Genomic DNA, 21,433 nt, shown 5'->3' with positions numbered 1-21,433 from the left:
TGCACATTCTCCCCGTGTCTGCGTGGGTTTCCTCCGGGTCTTCCGGTTTCCTCCCACAGTCCAAAGATATGCAGGTCGGGTGAATTGGCCATGCTAGATTGCTCATAGTGCATTAGTCAGGGGTAAATGTAGGGGAATGGGTATGGGTGGGTTGCTCTTTAGAGAGTCAGTGTGGACTTGTTGGGCCGAAGGGCCTGTTTCTACACTGTAGGGAATCTAATCTAATTAACTATGCCAATAAAGTAACGTTCCAAAAACACACTCTTAGCAAAAGGTTAAATTCAGTAAGACAGATTGTCTCTCAGGCAATCCTCGAGTGCGGGGGGGCAGACATCAAGAGGAAAACTGTGTGTGTGTGTGTGTGTGTGTGTGTGTGTGGTGTGTGTGGTGTGTGTGGTGTGTGTGGTGTGTGTGGTGTGTGTGGTGTGTGTGGTGTGTGTGGTGTGTGTGGTGTGTGTGGTGTGTGTGTGTGTGTGTGTGTGTGTGTGAGAGAGAGAAGCAAGGAGAGTCCAAACACAGCTTCAATACCCTAGCAGCAATTGCTACTGATAAAGTAAATTAAAAATTTCTGTCTCTGTGGGAGCTTGATACAACCCTACCAGACTGCTTCTATTGTTCCACCCTTAGAAAAAATACCCAAGGCCTCACAAGCTGTTTACTTTATTGGCTTTGAATCGACAGCTCTGTACCGCTCTCTTCAAAAAAAAGTCCAGGACAAAATATTCCTCTTAAAGCCATAGTATCATCACATTACCAAATCTTTGATTAAAAAGCTATGATATTTTTCAGGATGTTTTAGTATGTTGTAATTACTGTCTACATACAATTTTTTTTTAATCGTTCTTTATAATCAAAATTAAAATGGGTGTAAATCAGTACAAGCAGTCAGCACCACAGGAAACACTTGACACATACTAGCAGTCTTCCCTCTTTTGATGTTCAATGCTGGCAGATACATGGTCTGGATTTATAATAAGATCATTTTATCTTTTATCAGTCATTTGTTCATTGCAATTGAATTAATCTTTTAATTTTTACTTATGAATGTACAACGTAAGCACCCCTTGAGCCAGCTTCACCATTCAATAAAATCATGCTTGATCTAATTGTGATCTTAACTCCACATTCATACCTGCCCCAACACCCTTACATTCTTGACTAACAACAAAGTTAATCTATCTTTGCCTTAAAAATATTCCCAAGGCCCATCTAGACTGCTATCTGAGGAAGAGCTCCGAAGACTCTAGGTCCTCTGAGAGAAAAGATTTCTCCTCATCGCTGGTTTAAATAGCAGCACCCTTATTTTTAAATTGTGCCCCTGGTTTTAGACTTCCCACAAGGGAAAATATCCTTTCCAGCATTCACCATGTCAACTTCTTTCAGAATCTTTTATGTCTCACTAAGAATTTTGACTAGTATCAGCTTGGCTCAGTTAAATGGCTGTGGTTTTAAGTGTCACTCAGGCATATAGTCTGGGGTGGCACATGCAGACTAAGGTTGTGCAAAGTGTCAGAGATACCATCTTTCAGAGAGTATATTAAACCAATACACCTGTTCAGATAAAAGAATCCTACGGTAGAGTTTACCTGATGTTCTGGCCAGCACTTCACTCATATCAACAAAGTGGCATTGCTCATGTTGCAGTAGTGACTATGCTTCAAAAGTACTTAAATAAAACCCGAACATGCTGCAAATACTCAGCAGGTCGAACACAGTTAGTGGAGACACTAACATAACTGGCACTTCAGTTCAATGGCTTTTCATCAAGAATTGTGAGTTCTGACAAAAGGTCTTCAGCCTAAAGCATCAACTCTGTCTCTCTCCACCAGTCTTGCTGAGCATCTACAGCATTTTCTATTTTTATATCAGATTTTGAGTATTCGCAGTATTTTGCTCTTCAAAAGTAGTTACGCTGACTGGGATTCTCACAGGACCAATGTGAAAAAATGACAGGTTTCTACTTGTAGAACACCTGTCTTTTATGAAGGCTGCTTTGCAAAATGCATGACTGACAAATTAGCACTAATACTTTCGTTCTGCATTCTTCTTAATAAGTTAAACATAGCCTCCTAGTACACCGTTTGGACACCTGTTGGAAGCAAGCCAGTGAAAGATCTGGCTGGCTAACTGGCATATCCTGACAGAATAAACCTTAAGAATTTGACGAGTGCGAGCAGTTGTCACATTATTGTCACTGTTCTTTTCACATACGACAGGTGACACAACTGGAAGACGAAGAAGACTTGGAGGGAACAGGTTTTGAGGATGATATGGTTAGCGCTGGTTTTGGAAATGGAAATGGAAATGGAGATGAAGAGGAGGAAGAGGATGACGAGGATTCATTGGTTTATTTTGTCCTTGAAGAAAGTACAGGTTATATGGCGCCAACACTGAAAGCCCTCTCCATTCTTCACACCCTACTCTCTTTTCTCTGCATTATCGGATATAACTATTTGAAGGTAAGTGCCAAGAACTTGAAAATAAAGTTAGTGTTCTACTTATTTTTCCCTAGCGCAAACATGCATGATTAACAGTCATAATTTAGCAATAAGCTAGGCAGATTTTTCAAATGCAGGTGATCAATAAGTTTATTGTTTCAGAGTTTTCAGTGTTATGTTACCATTTGAGCTACTTGGAAAATTTCATGCTCAAATTTCATGTTTCATTGTTTGTCCAAACCTCAAAACTGTCATCTGATTGGAGCAAATTGTGTTAAATATTTTGGTTGTACTTAAGAGTGTCAGTATCCAGAGGTTGTAACTTTTACATGCTTGGACAAAGAGAATATATAGGAATGCATTTGAATGCATTGAGGTACAATCTGGAATGCAGTGTCTGAAACTAAAAAATGGTTGAAAGCAGATTCAATGGTTGACAGTTGAAAGGGAATTATCTGGAAGTTTGTGGGTGTCATTGGCTAAGCCAGCATTTATTGTCCATCCCTAATTGCCCAGAGGGCAGTTAAGAGTAAACTGCATTGCTGTGGGTCTGGAGTCATACCTAGGGCAGATCAGGGAAGGATGGCAGTTTCCTTCCTAAACGGCAATAGGAAACCAGAGGGATCTTTTCAAGGCAATCAACAATGGTTGCAATAGTTGCCATTAGACTAGTGTCATTTTTAAATCAGAGATTTTTATTGAATTTAACTGTCATTATCTACCATGGGAAGATTTAAACTCTTGTCCCCCAAACAGTAGCCCTGGACAGCTATTACTGTTACATCATCACCTCCCCAATGTCTGCAGGAAAAGGGCAGGGAAATACAAGTGGAAGTGGTAACTCACATCTTTGCCTGATTGGATCCCTAAAGGTTCTTCAGTTTTAGGCTAATGGAGTTACACTCCTGGCCAAAAGGACTTAAAGGGTTTCAGTGCAGCAGGGTTTCAATCCAGCAATTTACATAGGAAACTCACATCCCCTTTGTTCAGTCTATGAAATATTCACAAGTTCCTGTCCATTCCCACCAGTATTAAACACTGGACTTCTGACCCTAAAAGGTGAGCCTTGCAACCAGCATTGAAATGGTGCACAAGGTACAGAACAAGATGGTCCTTCCATTGTCTGTAAGTATTACGCCTTGGTCAAACTGAGGCCCACAAATTGGATTTGTGGGAGCTGGGAAGAGGAAGAGCCACCAAGGTAAAAACGAATTCCAAAGCCTGTCACCCTATACCTGCTGTAGGTCTGCAGAAAAATAGGGGTACAGAGACGTTGAGAGCCTAAATAATAATAACAAAGGGCTTTTTGCCTGAAATGTCCTAACCAGCAGGCCCTGGTTCAAGTCCCACATTCTTTAGAGGTATGTAATAATACCTCAGAAAAGGTCGATTAGAAAATATTAAGAACCCCCCCCCCCCCCCCCCCCCATCGGCCATTTCACAACCACGTATTTGATGAGATGACAAGAGGGAGTCAATGTTTGTCCAGGGTCAACCTGCCCAATTATTTCTCCTTCCTGCTACCTCCAAGGAGGGTAATAGTCTGCACGGATAGTCTCACTGGTATATACAGGTACATCTATCTGCTATGGAACTACATTAGAGCTGCCACAGTATTATGCAGTGACACAGGTGACTCATCCTGTAATTTCCAAGAATCTTTGCACCAGAATATTGCTATACATCATTTATATGCCAATATATAGCATAAATTTCCACTACTCTAAGGCCCACAGTTTATAGAATTCCCCTTTCATTGAACATCGTGTCAAGTGTACTGTTATATGCAATTGTTCAAAAGAAACAGTTGAAATTAAATATTATGTATAAGTTTTACATTCCAGTGAGGTGACTAAACAAGTTGGTTAGGTTTATCCTTGCATGTTTAAGCTTCTTTAAATATTTGAATGACAAGTTACTACAAATGCAAAGAACAGCAGGGAAAAGCCGTTTCGAATGGGTAGGGCAAATAACTTCATCACTGCTTAGAAAATAATTTGAAGGATTGTGGAATTTTTGGCACAGCGATAGTATAGGTTACAACGGTGAATTCATTGTCGTATCAGCTACAGAAAACTAAATAAAGCAAGGAAAAGAAAGGCTGGATTAAGAGAGAAAATAAAAATTGCATTCTTAACGTCTCTCAACAATAGAAATCTGGAGGAATTGGGTGTCACACTTGTAATTTTTAATGTTCAGAGCTAATGTGATTGCCTGAAAGTAACACTAACACTAAACTAGATTGTTTAAATCTCCTTGCAGCAACTTCATGCAATTCTATATATTTCAATAGTGAGACAGACAGCAATACGCCATTTTCACAAATCTAACAATGGAATGGCAAACATTAAACAGCAATTTCTGGGGTGCACATTGAATATTGCGTCTTCTCTAGCCTGAAGTTCCTGTAGCTTCAATTTGTAAATAACTTTGAGCGCACTGTTAGTTTGATAAATATCATGGTCCTTATTGCTATTTGGTGACCCAATCAGCCAAAGATCATTTTGAAATTCAGCTTTTATGTCTTTAAATTAAAATGTAATATCTTTTCATTTTTTTTAACCTGCTTTAGGTCCCTTTGGTCATCTTCAAACGAGAGAAGGAGCTTGCCAGGAAATTGGAATTTGATGGTTCATACATTACAGAACAACCTGCAGACGATGATATTAAAGGGCAGTGGGATCGGCTAGTACTCAATACACCGTAAGTGCTGAGAGACACATAACTTTACTGCATGTCAAAACTGTACTAACAAACAAACGTGCATCAAATTACAGACAACTAAGTTATCTGCTACTTATGTAGAAGTTGTGTAAGGATGTTTCTGTACGAGCTACTGTTCTGAATGCACACTGTCGATCATATTCAGTAACCACAAATGTACTTTTCATTTTATATGTGGAAAGTTGTGACAGTAGAAACAAAATTTTCCAATATGCAATAAGTGATTAGTCACAAAACTGGCTACATACCAATTGCTTTCCTCTTTGCTGTGATGGACATATAGCCAGTATAACTTGCCATCTGAGGATCTGTTGGGAAATTCATATTGTAGCACTTGGACTGAACACCTCATAGATGACAGCTGGAATACAGTACGAAACCCAGCTAAAATGAAAGGCCACTCATGACATTTTGTAAATTTTACCTATTTGTAAGGTATTCTATCCAGAAGCAGAGCTTCTGAAACCTGTTTTTTTTTTCATTTATTCATGAGATTTGAGCATTTGAGCCAACATTTATTGGTGTTAAGAAGGTGGTGGTGGGTTACCTTCTTGAACAACTTAGGGTTTGGCTCGAATGATGAGAAGGGAGTGTTGACCCAGCAACAGTGAAGGAACAGCAATATAATTCCAAGTCAACATGGTGTGTGGCTTGGAGGGGAACTCTCTCAGGTGGTGGTGTTACTATATGTCTATTGACCTTGTCTTTCAAGATGGTATGTGTTGTGGGTTTGTATCAAATGTTAGCAGTGCAGCGATCTGTCCTTGTTCTTGCTACAGAGTAACGTTTGCAGTTTAAAGATAGCTTAAATAGCAACTCTCTAATACGCACTAGCTTTTACATATAGTTTTCTTATTTTGTTCACTTTTTCAGGCAACTGTGATGCTGCACTTCATTCATGACAGTCAGCTAGGGCCATAGACCTTCTGGTAAATTCTCACTATCAGAAGTCTTCTGCCTTGCTGCAGACAAACTTGATATAGAATAGTATCTCAGTCTCTTATTGCCCTTTTTAATCGTCTCTTCATGTTGTGTCTCATGCACTTGCTAAATAACGGTATTTTAATAGGATCAAGCCTACCTTCATATCAACATGAATTCTGTTGTCATCCTTTGCAGGTCATTCCCAAATAACTATTGGGACAAGTTTGTCAAAAGAAAGGTAAGCTTATACTCTTGAAGAGTAATCACAAACATGCATCAAAATTTCCTTGTCTTTTTCACAGATAGTAAATACCTGCTTCTCATGACAGTTTCTCTCTGGAATTAAACAGTTCTAATCAATTTCCATTTTTTCAATGAGAAATGTTAAGTACAATATAACTTAGACTGATGTTTACCTTCAGTAATGGTGAAGGCTGTTTGGTATTTTGCCATGTTAAGAATATGACAAACATTCGTAAATCATTGCAAATAAATCTTGTTATAGAAAAGAAACAGCAAGTTTGAGTACTGCTGGTTTGTTGCCCATCCAAAGTTGCCCTCAAACTGAGTGGCTTGCTCAGCCATTTCAGAGGGCAGTTAAGAATCAGCCACGTTACTGTGGGTCTGGACGCATCTGTAGGGCAGAACTGCTAAGGAGGGCAGATTTCCCTCCCTAAACGATATTCATGAACCAGATGGGTTTTTGTGACAGTTGTTTCTTGGTCATCATTACTGAGACTAGCTTTCAATTCCAGATTGATTAATTGATTTTCAATTCCACCAACTTGCTGTCCAGTATACAGAGGGACCTCAATTATCCGGCATTCGATTATCGGAATTTCAGATTATCCAGCAAGATCACAAGGTCCCTGTGGTTGGCTAACGGTGTTATCTAGCATTCAATTATCCGAATTTCAATTATCCAAACAAAATAATCCCCGCCCATGTCATTCAGATAATCGAGGTTCCTCTGTATTACAAGTTACTAGTCCAGTAACATTAACAGTATGACACTGCTTTCCCATATCTGTTGTTTTCTGCTTTCCTAGGTACTAGATAAGTATGGTGATATCTATGGCAGGGAGCGTATTGCAGAGCTACTGGGAATGGATATGAGTGCCTTGGATGTGACTGTGCCTCAGGAGAAAAAACCAGCAACTGACAACTCAGTTCTTTCATGGTTAGTTCCTGCCTTTGATTTACAACGAATATCTAGCAAAATTAGTTTTTCACTAGCTTCATTCTGTCAAGACGGCTATAAATTTTGGTATAATAATGCAATTGATTGTATGAAATCCAAAATACATATGTTAGGGCTGCATTTGTTGGGCAAAGCGATAGACCTGTTCAGCAGCCACAAAGTCAACGGCACCTTGGTCAGGATTCTTATCACCTTCATAATGTAGAACATGTCTCCATGAGCTGTCAGCCAATTAAAGGGCAGGCAGTTCTTGAATACTGAGTGGCGTCACCAGGAGCAGTGGCCAGAGCTCGAATTACAAGAGGTCCATTTGAGGAACTATGCTGGAGGCTTGTGATCATGGAGGTCAGTGAGGGTCTCTTTCCCCAGTTTCCTGCATGTACGCACCTCCACCCTCCAAACCGGCAGTAAAGCCGCAGTTCTGCTATTAATTGGCTTCTTTAGGGCCTCATTGCAGTTATGGGTGGAAAGGCCGTTCTCAATTATGCCTGCTCCTGAGTTAATTGGCATTGTTGAACAAATAGGCTCTCCACCCCATACTTCCCAGCTAATTGATCTCTGACTCCTTGGATGGCCTCGAGGAAGCATTACGTTCCACCCATACAAATAGATTTTGGCTACAAAACTGCCAGATCAACCTGTTCATTATTGCAACAGCAGATATTACAATGATGAGTCTATTACAACAAATGATCGCAATGTCGTGCTATGTGTTTCTGTTTTCTGACTGTACAGATTAGTTTTGTACAGCTTTGATTAAAAAGACCGTAATATCCAATCCCAAGGTGAAAGTTGTGAATGCTGAAACAAAAAAATGAGAGAATACGTTAAAGCTTTACACCTAAAGCATGAACCCAATGTTTTCTTCCAGATAACAGGAAAATTGTGCATTTCCAACATTTCCTTTCTTTCCCTTTGGTTATAGGATCACATCCTTAGATATCAAATACCAAATATGGAAGTTTGGGGTGATCTTCACTGATAACGTAAGTAGACACACTGCACCTTTATAATTTGTAAAGTGAAACATAAAATATTTTGAATCAAACTCACTTTTATCCTTGATGGATATATAGACTGGAAACCAAAGCATGACTTAATCGTGCAGGATTTGGAATAGTCATGTAAGAGCTTTACCTATCAGATCTTGTACTTCCTCTATCTAATTTGTACATGCAGAGATGAAGAAAGGGGAGGGAAAGTTTTGAAGGGAATACATTTTATTCAATGCTTTTCATTTAAAAGGTTATTTTGAAGGGTTACTATTATTGAAGTGAAGTTAATGTATGATTGATTCTTACTGTGGTTCGCAACTCTGATTATTTGTGTTTTGTTTTGATCAGTCTTTCCTATACCTCTGCTGGTACATGGTGATGTCAGCCCTTGGGCATTACAACAGCTTCTTCTTTGCTGCTCATCTTCTGGACATTGCTATGGGTGTCAAGACCCTTCGCACCATCCTATCTTCTGTAACTCACAATGGAAAGCAGGTGGGGTTTATAAAATCTTACATGATGTAAACTTCAGATTAAGCATCTTAAAAGGAGCAGCTTATGTTTTCTGTGTCTTACTTAAGATGTTGATCTCTCCTGACACAGCATTACACCTGTATCTCTCCCATTCTCTCTAGCTGATGATGACTGTGGGCCTGCTAGCTGTTGTTGTGTACCTCTACACAGTGGTGGCTTTCAACTTTTTCCGCAAATTTTATAACAAGAGTGAGGATGAAGATGATCCAGATATGAAGTGCGATGATATGATGACAGTAAGCTTTCTAAAACAATCTTCTTATCCAGGTAGCCTAATAACATCTGATGAGAACAATAATTAAGACCTGTTACCTGCAAAATAAACCTTCACAAAAGCATTAGACCTGTCAGAAATAAGAACACGCTTGTGGAAAGCGGAATTGGATGACTGTACATCTGGTTAAATAACTATAACAATGTGAAAATTGCTGTGTAAGCAAGACAGTAGAATAAAAATTAAAGGCAATAGAGGCATGTTTTCTGAAATGTACATCAAGGCTTAGTTCGACAACACATATGACAATTGAGGAAGTTTTGAAGAAAGCAGGCCCACAAGAACTTTTACAGATGATCATCAAGAAGCAACTACAATTCTTAGAGCATATACTTAGGAGAGAGAAACTAGAAAGTCTGGTGATGCATGATGAAACTGAGGGCAGCAGATACTTGGTGGGGGATTGGAGGGAGAACAAAAGAAGAACCATAGCAACAGATTAAAAAGGTTCAAAATTTGAGAATAACGCAAAGATGTTGGCTGTTATCAAGGAACATAAATGTTGGAGGGTCATGATTGTCGATGTAAAAGGTGGCAGTTGAAGTTGATTAGGTTTGTTTTACTTAAAAATAGTGTCAAATCTTATATAAATTCCTGCTTGGAGATAGACCATTTGCTCAAACAGGTCTCTGCCAGTGTTCATACTGCACAGGAGCTTCCTGTCATCTTTCCTGTCACCCTCTTCACAAATCCTCCTATTCCTTTCTCCCTGTACTTAATGAGCTTCACCTTAGAGACGTTATATGCTCTTCACATCAGCAACTTCTTGTGATCCCAAGTTCTGCATTCCTAGTAAAGAAGTTTTTCCTGAATTCCTTAATGGATTTATTAGTAACTGTCTTCCCTTAATGGTCCCCATTTTGGGCATGCCACAAATGGAAGCATCTTTTCCAAGTCAATTTTGTCTATGATTTAACCTGAATATCTGTATGACTAAAGCAGTAACATTACTACTACTGAATGCTGACTTAGCTACTGGGAAGTGCGAAGCACTATTTCGTAACTCGAAATATTGTGGTCAGTACAATATTTTATCACAAGTGAAAACAGAACAGGCAGTGGTGGCACAACCAGTTCATGTGCATGTGGAATTGAAAGGACGAATTAGTGTGTCTGGTCACTGTTCCACAGATCAGATCTGTTAGTCAGCTGCAGTAGATTAATACAATAAAATGTTCAGTTAACTATGTTGATCACGAGCGTAAATGGGGTGAACTCTATTCCAGAAGTAGGTATTGGTCTCACTTATGTGGGGCTCTTATGACATGGTGGTGCTGATGCCAAAAGGTCTGGTTTCACGTCCCACCTGCCGCCGAATTGGGTCATAAAACAGATTGAATCATGTCTTTTTTAACTCACGTATCTTCCACCTAGACATAGATATTTTTGTCTCAGATATATAGCAGCTTAGATTTTCATTTTATAGCCAGATTTAAAGTTGCAACTGGCATGATTTGCTTCAGCCCAGGCTGATATAGTGACTGTGCAATAAATGCCCAGTCTATTTCTTCCTTCTGTCCACTCCAGGAATTGGTTTGATGAACCTTTTGTTGCATCTGGTGATTTTCTGGTAATTTGTTTCGAAGCGGACTGCTTCGTCTTTGCTCCCTTTAAAAGCGTTGGAACCAAAGTGTTTGTGTAACAAGTATTATTTATGTGTCATCCATGCTTTGTCACTGTTATTGAAAACAAGTGTGATTTTGGAAGTACTTTAACAAGTGATGACAGAATCATCGGGTAAGGTGATATTTCAATCCATGTGACACTGACCTCATTCTGACAGATCTGTTCAAAAGTGAGATGATTTAAAATTTTCCAAACCTGCCCCTCAGTGAAACTGATAGTGTTTCTAAGTTGAAGAGTTCTGTTGTTCTAACCTCTATCCATCTCTCCATTATACAGTGCTACCTCTTCCACATGTACGTAGGTGTACGAGCGGGTGGTGGTATTGGTGATGAGATTGAAGACCCAGCAGGGGATGAGTATGAGCTCTACCGTGTTGTCTTTGACATTACCTTCTTCTTCTTCGTCATTGTTATCCTCCTGGCTATCATCCAAGGTATGACCCAAGGCTTACTACAAGATGAATCACTGGCAACATGTAATCTCGGATTAAGTAAAGACTGTTGTGGTTCTGTTCGCCGAGCTGGGAATTTGTCTTGCAAACGTTTCATCCCCTGTCTAGGTGACATCCTCAGTGCTTGGGAGCCTCCTGTGAGGAGCTTCTGTGCTGTTTCCTCTGGCATTTGTAGTATAAATATAGTATAAAGTCAGAGGAAACAGAACAGAAGCGCTTCACAGGAGGCTCCCAAGCACTGAGGATGTCACCTAGACAGGGGACGAAACGTTTACAAGACAAATTCCCAGCTCGGCGAACAGAACCACAACAACGAGCACCCGAACTACAAATCTTCTACCAAACTTTACATAAAGACTGATTCTGAAGTTATCCTGTAGCTCTAGGGAATAGCATGTCTAACAATGATGTCAATCCCAGCTTCAATCAGTTCTTCAACACTTCTAGCTCATTTTCTCCATTGAAACTGTCATCTTAACCGAGTCCTCTCCTGTCTCCTCAATCCTGACTTCCGAAAACAAGTGCATGGACTTCTTTGTCATAAAGATGGAAACTGTCTAATCAGCTGCCTTGCTGCTGCCCTCCTTTTTTCCAGTCCGCAAGCCAGCCAGCCTTCCAAGTTCCCCAGAGCTCCAGCCATGAAGTCACACCTTTCTCCAGTTTATCCTCTATCCCCCTCATGCCTTCTCAAAACTGCTGTCCCTGGTAACATTCGAGACCCTTTGCACCACATCTGACCCCAGCCAAGATGAATTTCTGCTGATGTGCTCGTGTCAGAGACATCTTGGTGATTACATCTTCTAGGGTTATTTAACTTTTGGAATGCATATGTTCAAAACAAATTAAAGAAATATCTGGTGTAAAGCAACTGATCAGGTTAATCCTCCCTTCTATAGGTTCCTCATTTCTGAAGTCATAATACTTGTGTTTCAATGTGATTTGGAGAGCAAGACCACCAGATAATTATGAATGACTAAGGCCATTTTACTCATCTTAATAAATCCCAGGAAGAAACATCAACATCCAGTTGTTTCATTAATGTTCCAAGGTTTCACCCAACATACACCAAAAGGAAAACAATTTCTTCTCTTGTGCACATCAGTGCTGATCCAGGAATGCCAAATTTCAAAGAGAGCAATAAAGTATGATGCATGAGAAAAGGATGACGATTAGTTAGTAAGCCAAGTCTAATTTGTATGGAGAATACCCCAGGCAGTTGTTGAACTTTGGAATTCTTGTGTGTGTCCTGACGAGTGCAGGATGAAAAACTTCAACAGCAACTTTCATTTTAGCGATTGTAATTAGCATCCATCAGTGAGAGAGTTTAATGCCTTTCTGAAGACCAGCACTTTATTTGGACCGTGCAGATACTGTCTTTTTGAAGAGTACATGCACATTGTGTGATTTTTTTTTAGGGCAGAATTTCCATGGAGGTCTGCCAACCTCTATGCCTTCACTACAGTAGATATTCCACTGGAATTGTGCTGTTCCTCAAACCTGGAGAATCTCAACAAAAACTCCATACAATTCTCTTTAATTTTCTATTTGCTTCTCTGTGCCTGTCTATCAGCACACTGCATTACTCCCTGCTTCCAAGTACTGGTCTTCACTGCACAGTCTGGTTCTTGTTTTATTTTCATTCCGTGCTTATGTGAAAATATCCAGTAGACCAGTGCAGTAACTGGGAATGCAGCACCTTGATAGGAGGGAAGGATATAAACACCAGCTTGCTTCCCACCACAATATATATATGTTAATGTATGTGTTATGTTGTGTTACTAGAATTTTAGAAAAAACATATAAATGCAGTAAATATCTTATAAATGAAAAGCTGTTTCATTCCAGAGAAAAGAAAAATAGGTTTTTGGTGAAGTGTTTTATCTCTGAATGCTAAATAGAGCTTTGTACGTGTGAAGGACTAACAGTTTGATATTGTTTCCTCCTTCAGGTTTGATTATTGACGCTTTTGGTGAGCTGAGAGATCAGCAGGAGCAAGTGAAAGAGGACATGGAGGTAGGAATAGGATAAAGCAGCTTCTTTCTAGACACCCACATATTAACGAAACCATGTGTCAAACAAGAAATAGAATAGGAGAGGGAGCAGACAGCAAGTTAGATCACGTAGGATAGCAGCCCAGTGGCAAAGTTTATTATTTATGGAGTTCTTCAGAAGGTGCTATTCACAATCGTTTTCTGTTTGCAACGCAGTTAGGAGGAGTGGGGGGAGAAGAGATGTCTTTTCTTCAGAAGGGAAACTGGTTCTATTATCAAATGACCATGTCGTTAGCTAATGCAGAGTCTGAAAATTGACACAAAGATTTGTCTTGCCGCTTTTGTCTTTGCCCTGATGTGACTAAGACAATAAGCTTTGGCAACACTGCAGTCATAGCAAACTAGTGCTTCAGGTCCAGCAGAGTGACAGAGAGTAATGACACCCGACTCGCAATTCTAGCCTTAGAGTCTGGTGGTAAATTGCAAATTAATCCCCAAGATTTCAAAAGCTTGGAAGAAAACAGCCTTCACAAAATAATGAGTTGTAGTGAAGAAAGAGCAAAGGAAACAATGAAGTCAGATGTTTTTATTGAGTTGACATTTCTTTTAAAAATCTGGTTACAAGAAGTTGAAACAAAAATGCAGTTGTTTTGTTCCGGGCTCCTATTAATCATCTTCATCAGCGAGATCATGCACAGCAGCTTGCTGTAACCTAGGAACAGGATGCTGCAAACAAACGCAGCAAAATGTCCTTGATCCAGTAAATGCAACTTTGCTACAACAAGGGACAAACAAATTTAATCACTGAAGGTATTCGAAGATGAAGTCCTACACTGTTGGCCAATGTAATGGACCAGTCTTCAGCACAGCCTTCCATACAGTGTAATTTACTGGAAATAGCACAGAAGATGTTTTAATGTCACTCCTTGATTATTATTGAATTATGTTCTGCATTTTCACACCTTCTCCAGACAGGACCCTCAGCCCATTACAGCTTTACTCATGAATTGGAATCCATGCTTCTGAGCTCTATCCCTGTTGGGAAAGAACATGAAATCCTTCCTGCTGAATGAGTTGGTCTTTGAAATATGTAATCTCATTTTTATTTTAAAAAACTCTTCCTTTCAATGGGATAGTTTTTCATAGTTGTGGAGACCTTGTGGAACAATGGGTAATGTCCCTGCCTCTGAGCCAGATGGCCCAGGAAAGTGCATTCCTAACTCAGCCAAATAGGTTGATTTTCAACCTGCAAATCTTTCTAGTGAGTCTGTGGCAGTCACTAAGAAAAGTCTACATGTCAGCCGTGCTTGATGTGAACTCTCATCCCTTCAAGCAGTAGTCTCTGGCAATCTGTTTTCAGGGGAAATCAAAACTAGCCAAACAAAGACATGAACATACCTGCCTCATTTGCCAAAATGCACTTAAAAAGACCCGAGACAGGAAATATCCACAATCAGCTGTGACAAGATTCTTACAGTTCCTTAGCTCATTTACGGGGAGAGGTAAATAATTCTGCCTGTGTTAAAGCCATGCTAGTTGGAAGCATGAATTGGGACTATGGTATTAAGCTTATAACATACAGGCCTGGTTATCCTGCCACTTGTGCACCAACAGGGGAATCTTGCAAAACGTCTATGTTATCTGAGCCTGTAGGCGTCCCTTCATCCATTCATTTTCGACCTCCCATTAATCCCAACCATCAGAACATATGAAATGGATATCTATGAGTGAATATTTTAAGCACCCTGAGTGTGATTGTTCTGTAAAAATGACACCTACCTGATGTGCTGTGCTGCCCTTTTGATAGTCACTTCTTTGCCTCTGTTTGACCTAACAGACCAAATGCTTCATTTGTGGAATTGGCAGTGACTACTTTGATACAACGCCACACGGGTTTGAAACGCACACTTTGGAGGAGCACAATTTAGCAAATTACATGTAAGCGATCAGCTTTGCATATATCTCTGGTCGGCTTGAGATGTAATGTTAAAAATAATTTCATGCAATGCACCATAAAATCCGATAAACAGTGAAAGATTATTTATCTCAAGTCTATGTTGTTTATTCTGATCTCAGTTGTTTGTACTCTTTCATTTGCTGATTGCATTTTCAACTCCTTTTGTTCTGTGTTCCTTCAATTAACTATTCTTAAAAAAATGTCATGGATTTGGATTTTAGCCTCTACCCATCCTTGTTTCTGGACATGAATGCAGGTAAAATCGGAGTCAGTAGTAAAGGGGTAAGGTGCCCTGTAGCTCAATCAGCTTCACCCTTATTGAGACCATTAAAGAGGCCAATTATTGTCCAATATATGGTCACACTGCCTTTACTGCCGCAACACACTGAGCTGTGGAAACCAGGCAAGAATAGGAAGGCTGATATTATTTTTCCCCTAAGTTGGTGAAAGAGCAGGAAAGAAGGAAATATTACTACAGCAACTCCTGACCACCTTATCACACCCCTCCCTCAAGTTCGCTATCCCTCTCTTTTCAAAAACACTTGACTTTGCTATATCCAGAATCCTTGTTACCATCTTGGTGGAGATGCTTGTAGTCCCAGCAATAAGTCTGACACTGACCGGCAAAGATTCACCCCTCAGCTTGTTATGGCAGCATGGAGGGCAACATCAATCCAGGGCAGCCTCCTCTTACAGTCATTTGCTTACACCATCCTATAACGTTCAGCCCATAATTTCTATCTCAGTTATGTCCCCAGCAGTGCATTCCAAAGTCTCACACGCTTCCAAGTAAACAAAGTCCTCCTGTTTTCTGTTCAAACTCCCTCGCATTTATTCTTGCCTCTATCCCCTTCCTATAGACCCCTGAAGTAGTGGAAAGAGCAATCGAGCCAATTACAATCACTTTAAAAGGCACAGAACCTAACTGTAAAGTGTACCCTTCAGGTAGCAGCTTCCAATTGCTGTTCCCCAAGTCTGAGTTTTCTACCCCAGTTCCATGATCTTATGTGTATTCTGCCTGTTTGTTACAGCCTGACTCACCTTCTGATCATTTGTCGTACTTGTAATCTCTTTCAGGTTCTTCCTGATGTACCTGATTAATAAAGATGAAACTGAGCACACGGGACAGGTATGTGGTTTTCCTCATCTTGACTATATGAAATACTTACACCAGGATGACTTTAGCCCCCTCACTGAAAACATTCTGAAATTTCTTCATTGACTCAGGAGGTTCACCTTCTTGAGTTCTCCTTCTGAAGGCGGGTCCTGAATCCACCCCGGCTGGACTGGAGGTCAAACCCCACCCTGTTGTCATCAATCTGATAAGACCAGCCATCTAGCCGTTAGCACACCCAAGGAATCAGAGTTGCTGTGGCAGCATACACGTTTCCATCCACATTGTTGTCCAGAGCCATGGGTAGATTGATGCTAGAGGCTGCAACTTTCTCTCCATCACATGGCTGACCAGGAACCCTTTGAAATGGCCTCCCAAGCCACTCAATCCAAGGGCAATTGGGGATGTGCGACAAATGTTGGTCTTGCCAGTGACTGCCACATCCCGTGAAAGAATATTTTTAAAATTCTTTCTAGCCTTTTTTGTGTCTGTTTATCCGATTTCACATTAAATGGGTCATTATTTGCCTCATATACTTCCTTTGGCATCAGATTACACATTCCCAACTTTCTCTGGATTTCTCTTTCACCCAGTTATCCCATAGTTGAAAACCAAGAATGTAAATAATATCAAAGTGAGAACTCAATTCTTAAATAGAAAAAAAATGTCAGTCACTTTGAAATGAGGATCTTAAAGTTAGAGGAGGTGGTACGATTGAGATTCCATTCTCATCGTGACAAGTGAGGTGTTTTGATTCCTACGCGTACCATTGAACTCAGAAACACAATGCTGAGCGGTCACATTTGCAGATGAACCTAAAGTAGGAAGAATAGTGGATTCAAAAGCAGGCGGATTAATAATTAGATTGTTGGAGGGGATAGGCAGGAAGGTGGTGCCTACATTCAAAATGGACCAGAAGAAACAGCACAGAGAAAGATGCTGTAAGCCATCCATTCTCCATAAATAGGCAAGCATCTTTAGTTGACTGAATACTTCACACATTCAGTCAATGTTCCAGTTATATTACAAAGACGAAGCAATAAAATTTAGAGGATAGATTACCCATACTACTAAACGCCCTGTATCAGACTGTATCTTGAACGTTCTGTCTAGTTTTGCTTGCGAAAACAAAAGAAAGGCAGTCAAAGACTGAAGTTAATTCAAAGAACCACAAGTTGGTGCTCCCTCTGAGCTGCATCAGGACATGACCATGCAGCTATCTGAAGTGTTGCTTGGTATTGATGGGCCACACACAACCAGCAGTCCTTTCAAGGTACATTTGTATACAACCAGGTAGGAGCTTGAAAGGATCTGACGACAGAATAAAACAGGCTGCGCACAATAAAGATGATGTTATGTTTCACTGAAAGAATGCGCTGAAACTTAGACCTCACTATTCCCAGAGTCATCATAAAAGTTCCCTAATATACCTGTCGTTTAGACAGGATGACAAGAAGCATGGAGTGGGTTTCTGGATTTGATAAACATCACTATCTATTCAAAAAAATAGATTCTAACTACAGATGAATACTTATGAACCATTGGTATGTAACTCTACGAATTAAAACTCTCTCAATTACAAACCACCCCCCACCCCACCCCGATACACATTTGAACAAAGCAGCTTGATGCTTTCCAGAGGTCCAATGGTTTCTGAACCAAACATTCACATCACCAACAACCGCAGAACGCTGGTGTTGGGGATGGTGATAAATTATGCAGTGGGTGACTCACTTGTAACCGTCTAATTTCGAAGTAACCCACCACACGCAAGCCTTGAGTATTGACTGGTTTATTCATGAGCACCTGGGGAGAGACAAGTCGACCGAATGATCACCAGTCACTCCAAAGAGATTTAAAGAGTTGAATGATTATGCAGGTTACAATCATTTAGCAATTAGCAACTGTTAATTGCAGGATAATGATCAAGCTAAGCACATTGCCCAGTCATTAGCTTCAGTCACATAATGTCTGGACAGTGTCGGTTATTAGCTGATAAGCAAGTGTTAGTATACACGAGGTCCTTGCAAAGAGAAGAATAGCCCCTACAAGGAAAGAATTTGTTTATCAGGTACCGATACAGCTGCAAGGCAAACCATCTTAGCTGGGCATGGGAAAACACAGACTTTCAGCAAGCAAGCACTAAGGTGAGATTCAAAATGGTTTCCAGGCTTTTAATATGTGACAAAATGGCTGCCACAAATCTAGCAATTCTCCCACAGCTGGAGAGACTCATCAGGTTCTGGCAACATCTGTGGAAACAGGAACAGTTAGTATTTTGAGTCTAGTATGACTCTTCTTTAGAACATTCGTAGTAACTTGGTGAAGGTTTGAGCTATCGGTGAGCATAGTGTATGCTCCTAGCTATAAAAAAGACTGCACTCATTCCTGCTCCTCGATGGTCAACCTACAGGATTGTTTCCCCATTTACCTCTTAGCTTGCCTGCATCAGCTGGAATCCACTGGTTTCCCTATACACTCCAAAGGTGTATAGCAGTTGTTTGATTAATACAGTTCCGACATGTCTGTGAAAGTGGACCATTTGCTCCAGGAGTGCAGTGGCTTCATCTTCACACTTCCCGCCCATTGGTAATGTTCACACAAAAATCTCTCCACATGTCTTGAGAGTAAGCAGAAAGCTAATGTAGCCTTCATCCCTGTTCTTGCAGGAATCCTACGTTTGGAAAATGTACCAGGAACGGTGCTGGGATTTCTTCCCGGCTGGTGACTGTTTCCGGAAGCAGTATGAAGATCAGCTGGGATAAAGGGGTCTCTGGAACGAACACAGTGACTGTCAGAATATTGCACTTGTAATGACCTTTGAATTTTACCTGGTTCCTTGCTAAAGTTTGTGAATTGTGTGTCACTGCTTCTTGCTGTGAAACAAATGTTTGTTTAAAAAAAAGGACAAATACCTGAAGTGAATTTTATTACATAGACAGTGTTTTTTTTTTAAACAAAGTACCTGGACCGGTCTTGATTGCGTATGAAAACTGGACATTGCTGCTTTTGCACACTTGAACCAGTTAAATGAGCCTTGATATAGATTTGTACTTCAGCACACAATGAAAAGCCTGGATAAATATTTTGTCTAACATTTTTGTGAATGGGAAGAAAGGTTGAAAATAAGTGCCTTAGCCTTATCCTGTAATAAGTTATATTGAACGAAGGCCTTTTTATCTTTTCTTCTGCAAATTTTAGTAGCCTAGTCAGAGCCATAATAGCTGCCTCCAACTTTCAACTGTTACTTCAGTACTGACCACTGAAATAGCTATTAAATTTCGAGCAGTTGTTTTGTGCTTGCAATATTATTAATCATAATGATTTTTGGTGGAGTTCCCAAAATCTAATTACTGTCATCAAAAGACATGCTAAGTAGGGCATGAAATGTTTTCTGAAAAGTAGTTGGAACAATGAGATATCTTCACCTCCTCTACCTAAAAGTTCCCATCTGGACATGTTTTCCATCACACCCTATACATTTGTTTATAACTGATTGCAAAAACAGTGACAAATACCAAAACTTGTAGCAAAGGTTCACCCTCATGAAGGCTGGAATGTATTTTTTTAATACGTTTTGAAAATGTATGCTCTAATTTTAAGTATTGCATTGGATCCCTGAAACAAAAGTTGAAATGATTATTCTAATTAATTTACCTTGTGAAGGTATCTTTAAGGTATCAAGTATTTATTTAATTTGCTATTTGTGTTTGCTAATCTTCTGAGTTTATGTTCTGTTTAATGTAATTTATTGTGACAGTTTCATCTTGTGTATGAGAAGGGCGTGAGAGTTCTTAAGCAGCCTGCTCCCAGCATTCTGAATCTGGGGTCGGTATGGTTAAAGCTTTCTTAGTACACCTTTCAAAAGCAGCTGCAAAGGTTCCTTTGTCCTGATTGCTTCAAAAGGGATGATAACTATAGCACTTCAAAACCCAGCCTCTGGTTTACAGTTTTCTCTCAAACTGACTTTCTTCAAGGATCAGGATACAGACTTTTTTTTTCCCCAAGTGATGTGTTTACTTCACATTAAACATCTGTGAATCTCTTTACTGTTCCCCTCGAAAGGTTAAAGCTATTGAGGAACAGCAGATGAGGACATTCCTCAAACAACCTGTTCAACTAAACCCATTCTAAAGTTTATTTTTGTTAAAAAAGGAAGTGTTTATATGCTGGAAATGATGAATTATAGAAAAGCTCAATTGCGATTAATTGATATTAATGCACTTCACAAATAAGGCTGCACTATCCATCTGTGGCCTTTTGTGTACATTATCCATGTCCAGTTCTTCACCCAGTTCTGTTTGAGAAACATGAAAATAATGTAGGTTGAATTATGTGAATGCACCTAAGTTGGCAAATAAAATCCAACTTGCTTAAACTGTCTGTGCTCATTATCACTCATTAAAGCTTTAGCTCTGAGGAAGCCAACTCCGTTCCCATCCCAGCATGCACAGATAAAACTAGTTTGCTCATCCTTGTTCAGTTGTTTCAGAAGGAAAATAACCAGGGCAGTAAATATGCCTCATGATTTAGAAAGAGCTTTAATTGAGCAGAGATGTGTAATTCATGTCAGGCAATTTTGTTTTACATTGTACTGAGAACTTTGGAGGAATGAGAGGCTCTTGTGAAGCAGACCTGCACCTCAAAGCAGTGTTACAAGCTGGTTAGATAAATTGGTTACATTCTGCAAACTTGTTTTCTACATTATAATTACATGATCTATTTGCAACTTTATACCTGCTCAGTCCTGGATAGACTGCCAGGGTGAACTTCTTCAATGGGATACAACCTCTCACTGACAGCTTCTTGCAAATTCATGGACTGCACCACCATTTCCAGGTTCACTTTCAAATCCCCCACAATCTTAACTTGAACATACGTCACCATTCCTTTATCACCACATGGACAAAATCCTTGGACTCTATACCTAATAACAGTGTGGGAGCCCTTTCACCACACACACACACACACACACACACAGAGTGCAGGAGTTCAAGAAGGTGACTCGCCACCACTTTCTTGAGAGACTAGGAATGGGCAGCAAATTATAGACTTGGTAACAATGCCCAAAATCCCATGAATCAAAAGAAGCAGGAGGTCTGCTACCATCTCAGGAGCAGACTGGCAGTGGGGGGTGGTGGAGGTTGTATGAGATCCCCTGATTGACATGGGACTCCAGTGGCAGACTAGGACAGCTGTGGGCC

General features: G+C 40.1%; 1 protein-coding gene across 12 annotated transcripts in view; it reads left to right on the top strand.

Moving 5' to 3' along the window:
* LOC140454477 (ryanodine receptor 1-like) overlaps positions 1-20,607 on the top strand; it is a 400,334-nt gene extending 379,727 nt beyond the window's left edge. For all 12 annotated transcript variants that reach the window (XM_072549257.1, XM_072549253.1, XM_072549254.1 and 9 more), the window contains 12 exons: positions 2,217-2,459; positions 5,011-5,141; positions 6,282-6,324; positions 7,136-7,266; positions 8,213-8,273; positions 8,631-8,777; positions 8,918-9,052; positions 10,993-11,149; positions 13,116-13,180; positions 14,996-15,096; positions 16,193-16,244; positions 18,899-20,607. In XM_072549257.1, coding sequence (XP_072405358.1) covers positions 2,217-2,459; positions 5,011-5,141; positions 6,282-6,324; positions 7,136-7,266; positions 8,213-8,273; positions 8,631-8,777; positions 8,918-9,052; positions 10,993-11,149; positions 13,116-13,180; positions 14,996-15,096; positions 16,193-16,244; positions 18,899-18,994 — 1,362 coding nt within the window. In that variant the 3' untranslated portion in view covers positions 18,995-20,607. The remainder of the gene's footprint in view (positions 1-2,216; positions 2,460-5,010; positions 5,142-6,281; positions 6,325-7,135; positions 7,267-8,212; positions 8,274-8,630; positions 8,778-8,917; positions 9,053-10,992; positions 11,150-13,115; positions 13,181-14,995; positions 15,097-16,192; positions 16,245-18,898) is intronic.
* Positions 20,608-21,433: the final 826 nt, after the last annotated feature.

The sequence above is a fragment of the Chiloscyllium punctatum genome, chromosome 29 (assembly GCF_047496795.1).
Source record: "Chiloscyllium punctatum isolate Juve2018m chromosome 29, sChiPun1.3, whole genome shotgun sequence".
Classification (NCBI taxonomy): Eukaryota; Metazoa; Chordata; class Chondrichthyes; order Orectolobiformes; family Hemiscylliidae; genus Chiloscyllium; species Chiloscyllium punctatum.
Note: the sequence above shows the minus strand (reverse complement) of the source record. Positions and strands in the feature narration are given on the sequence as shown.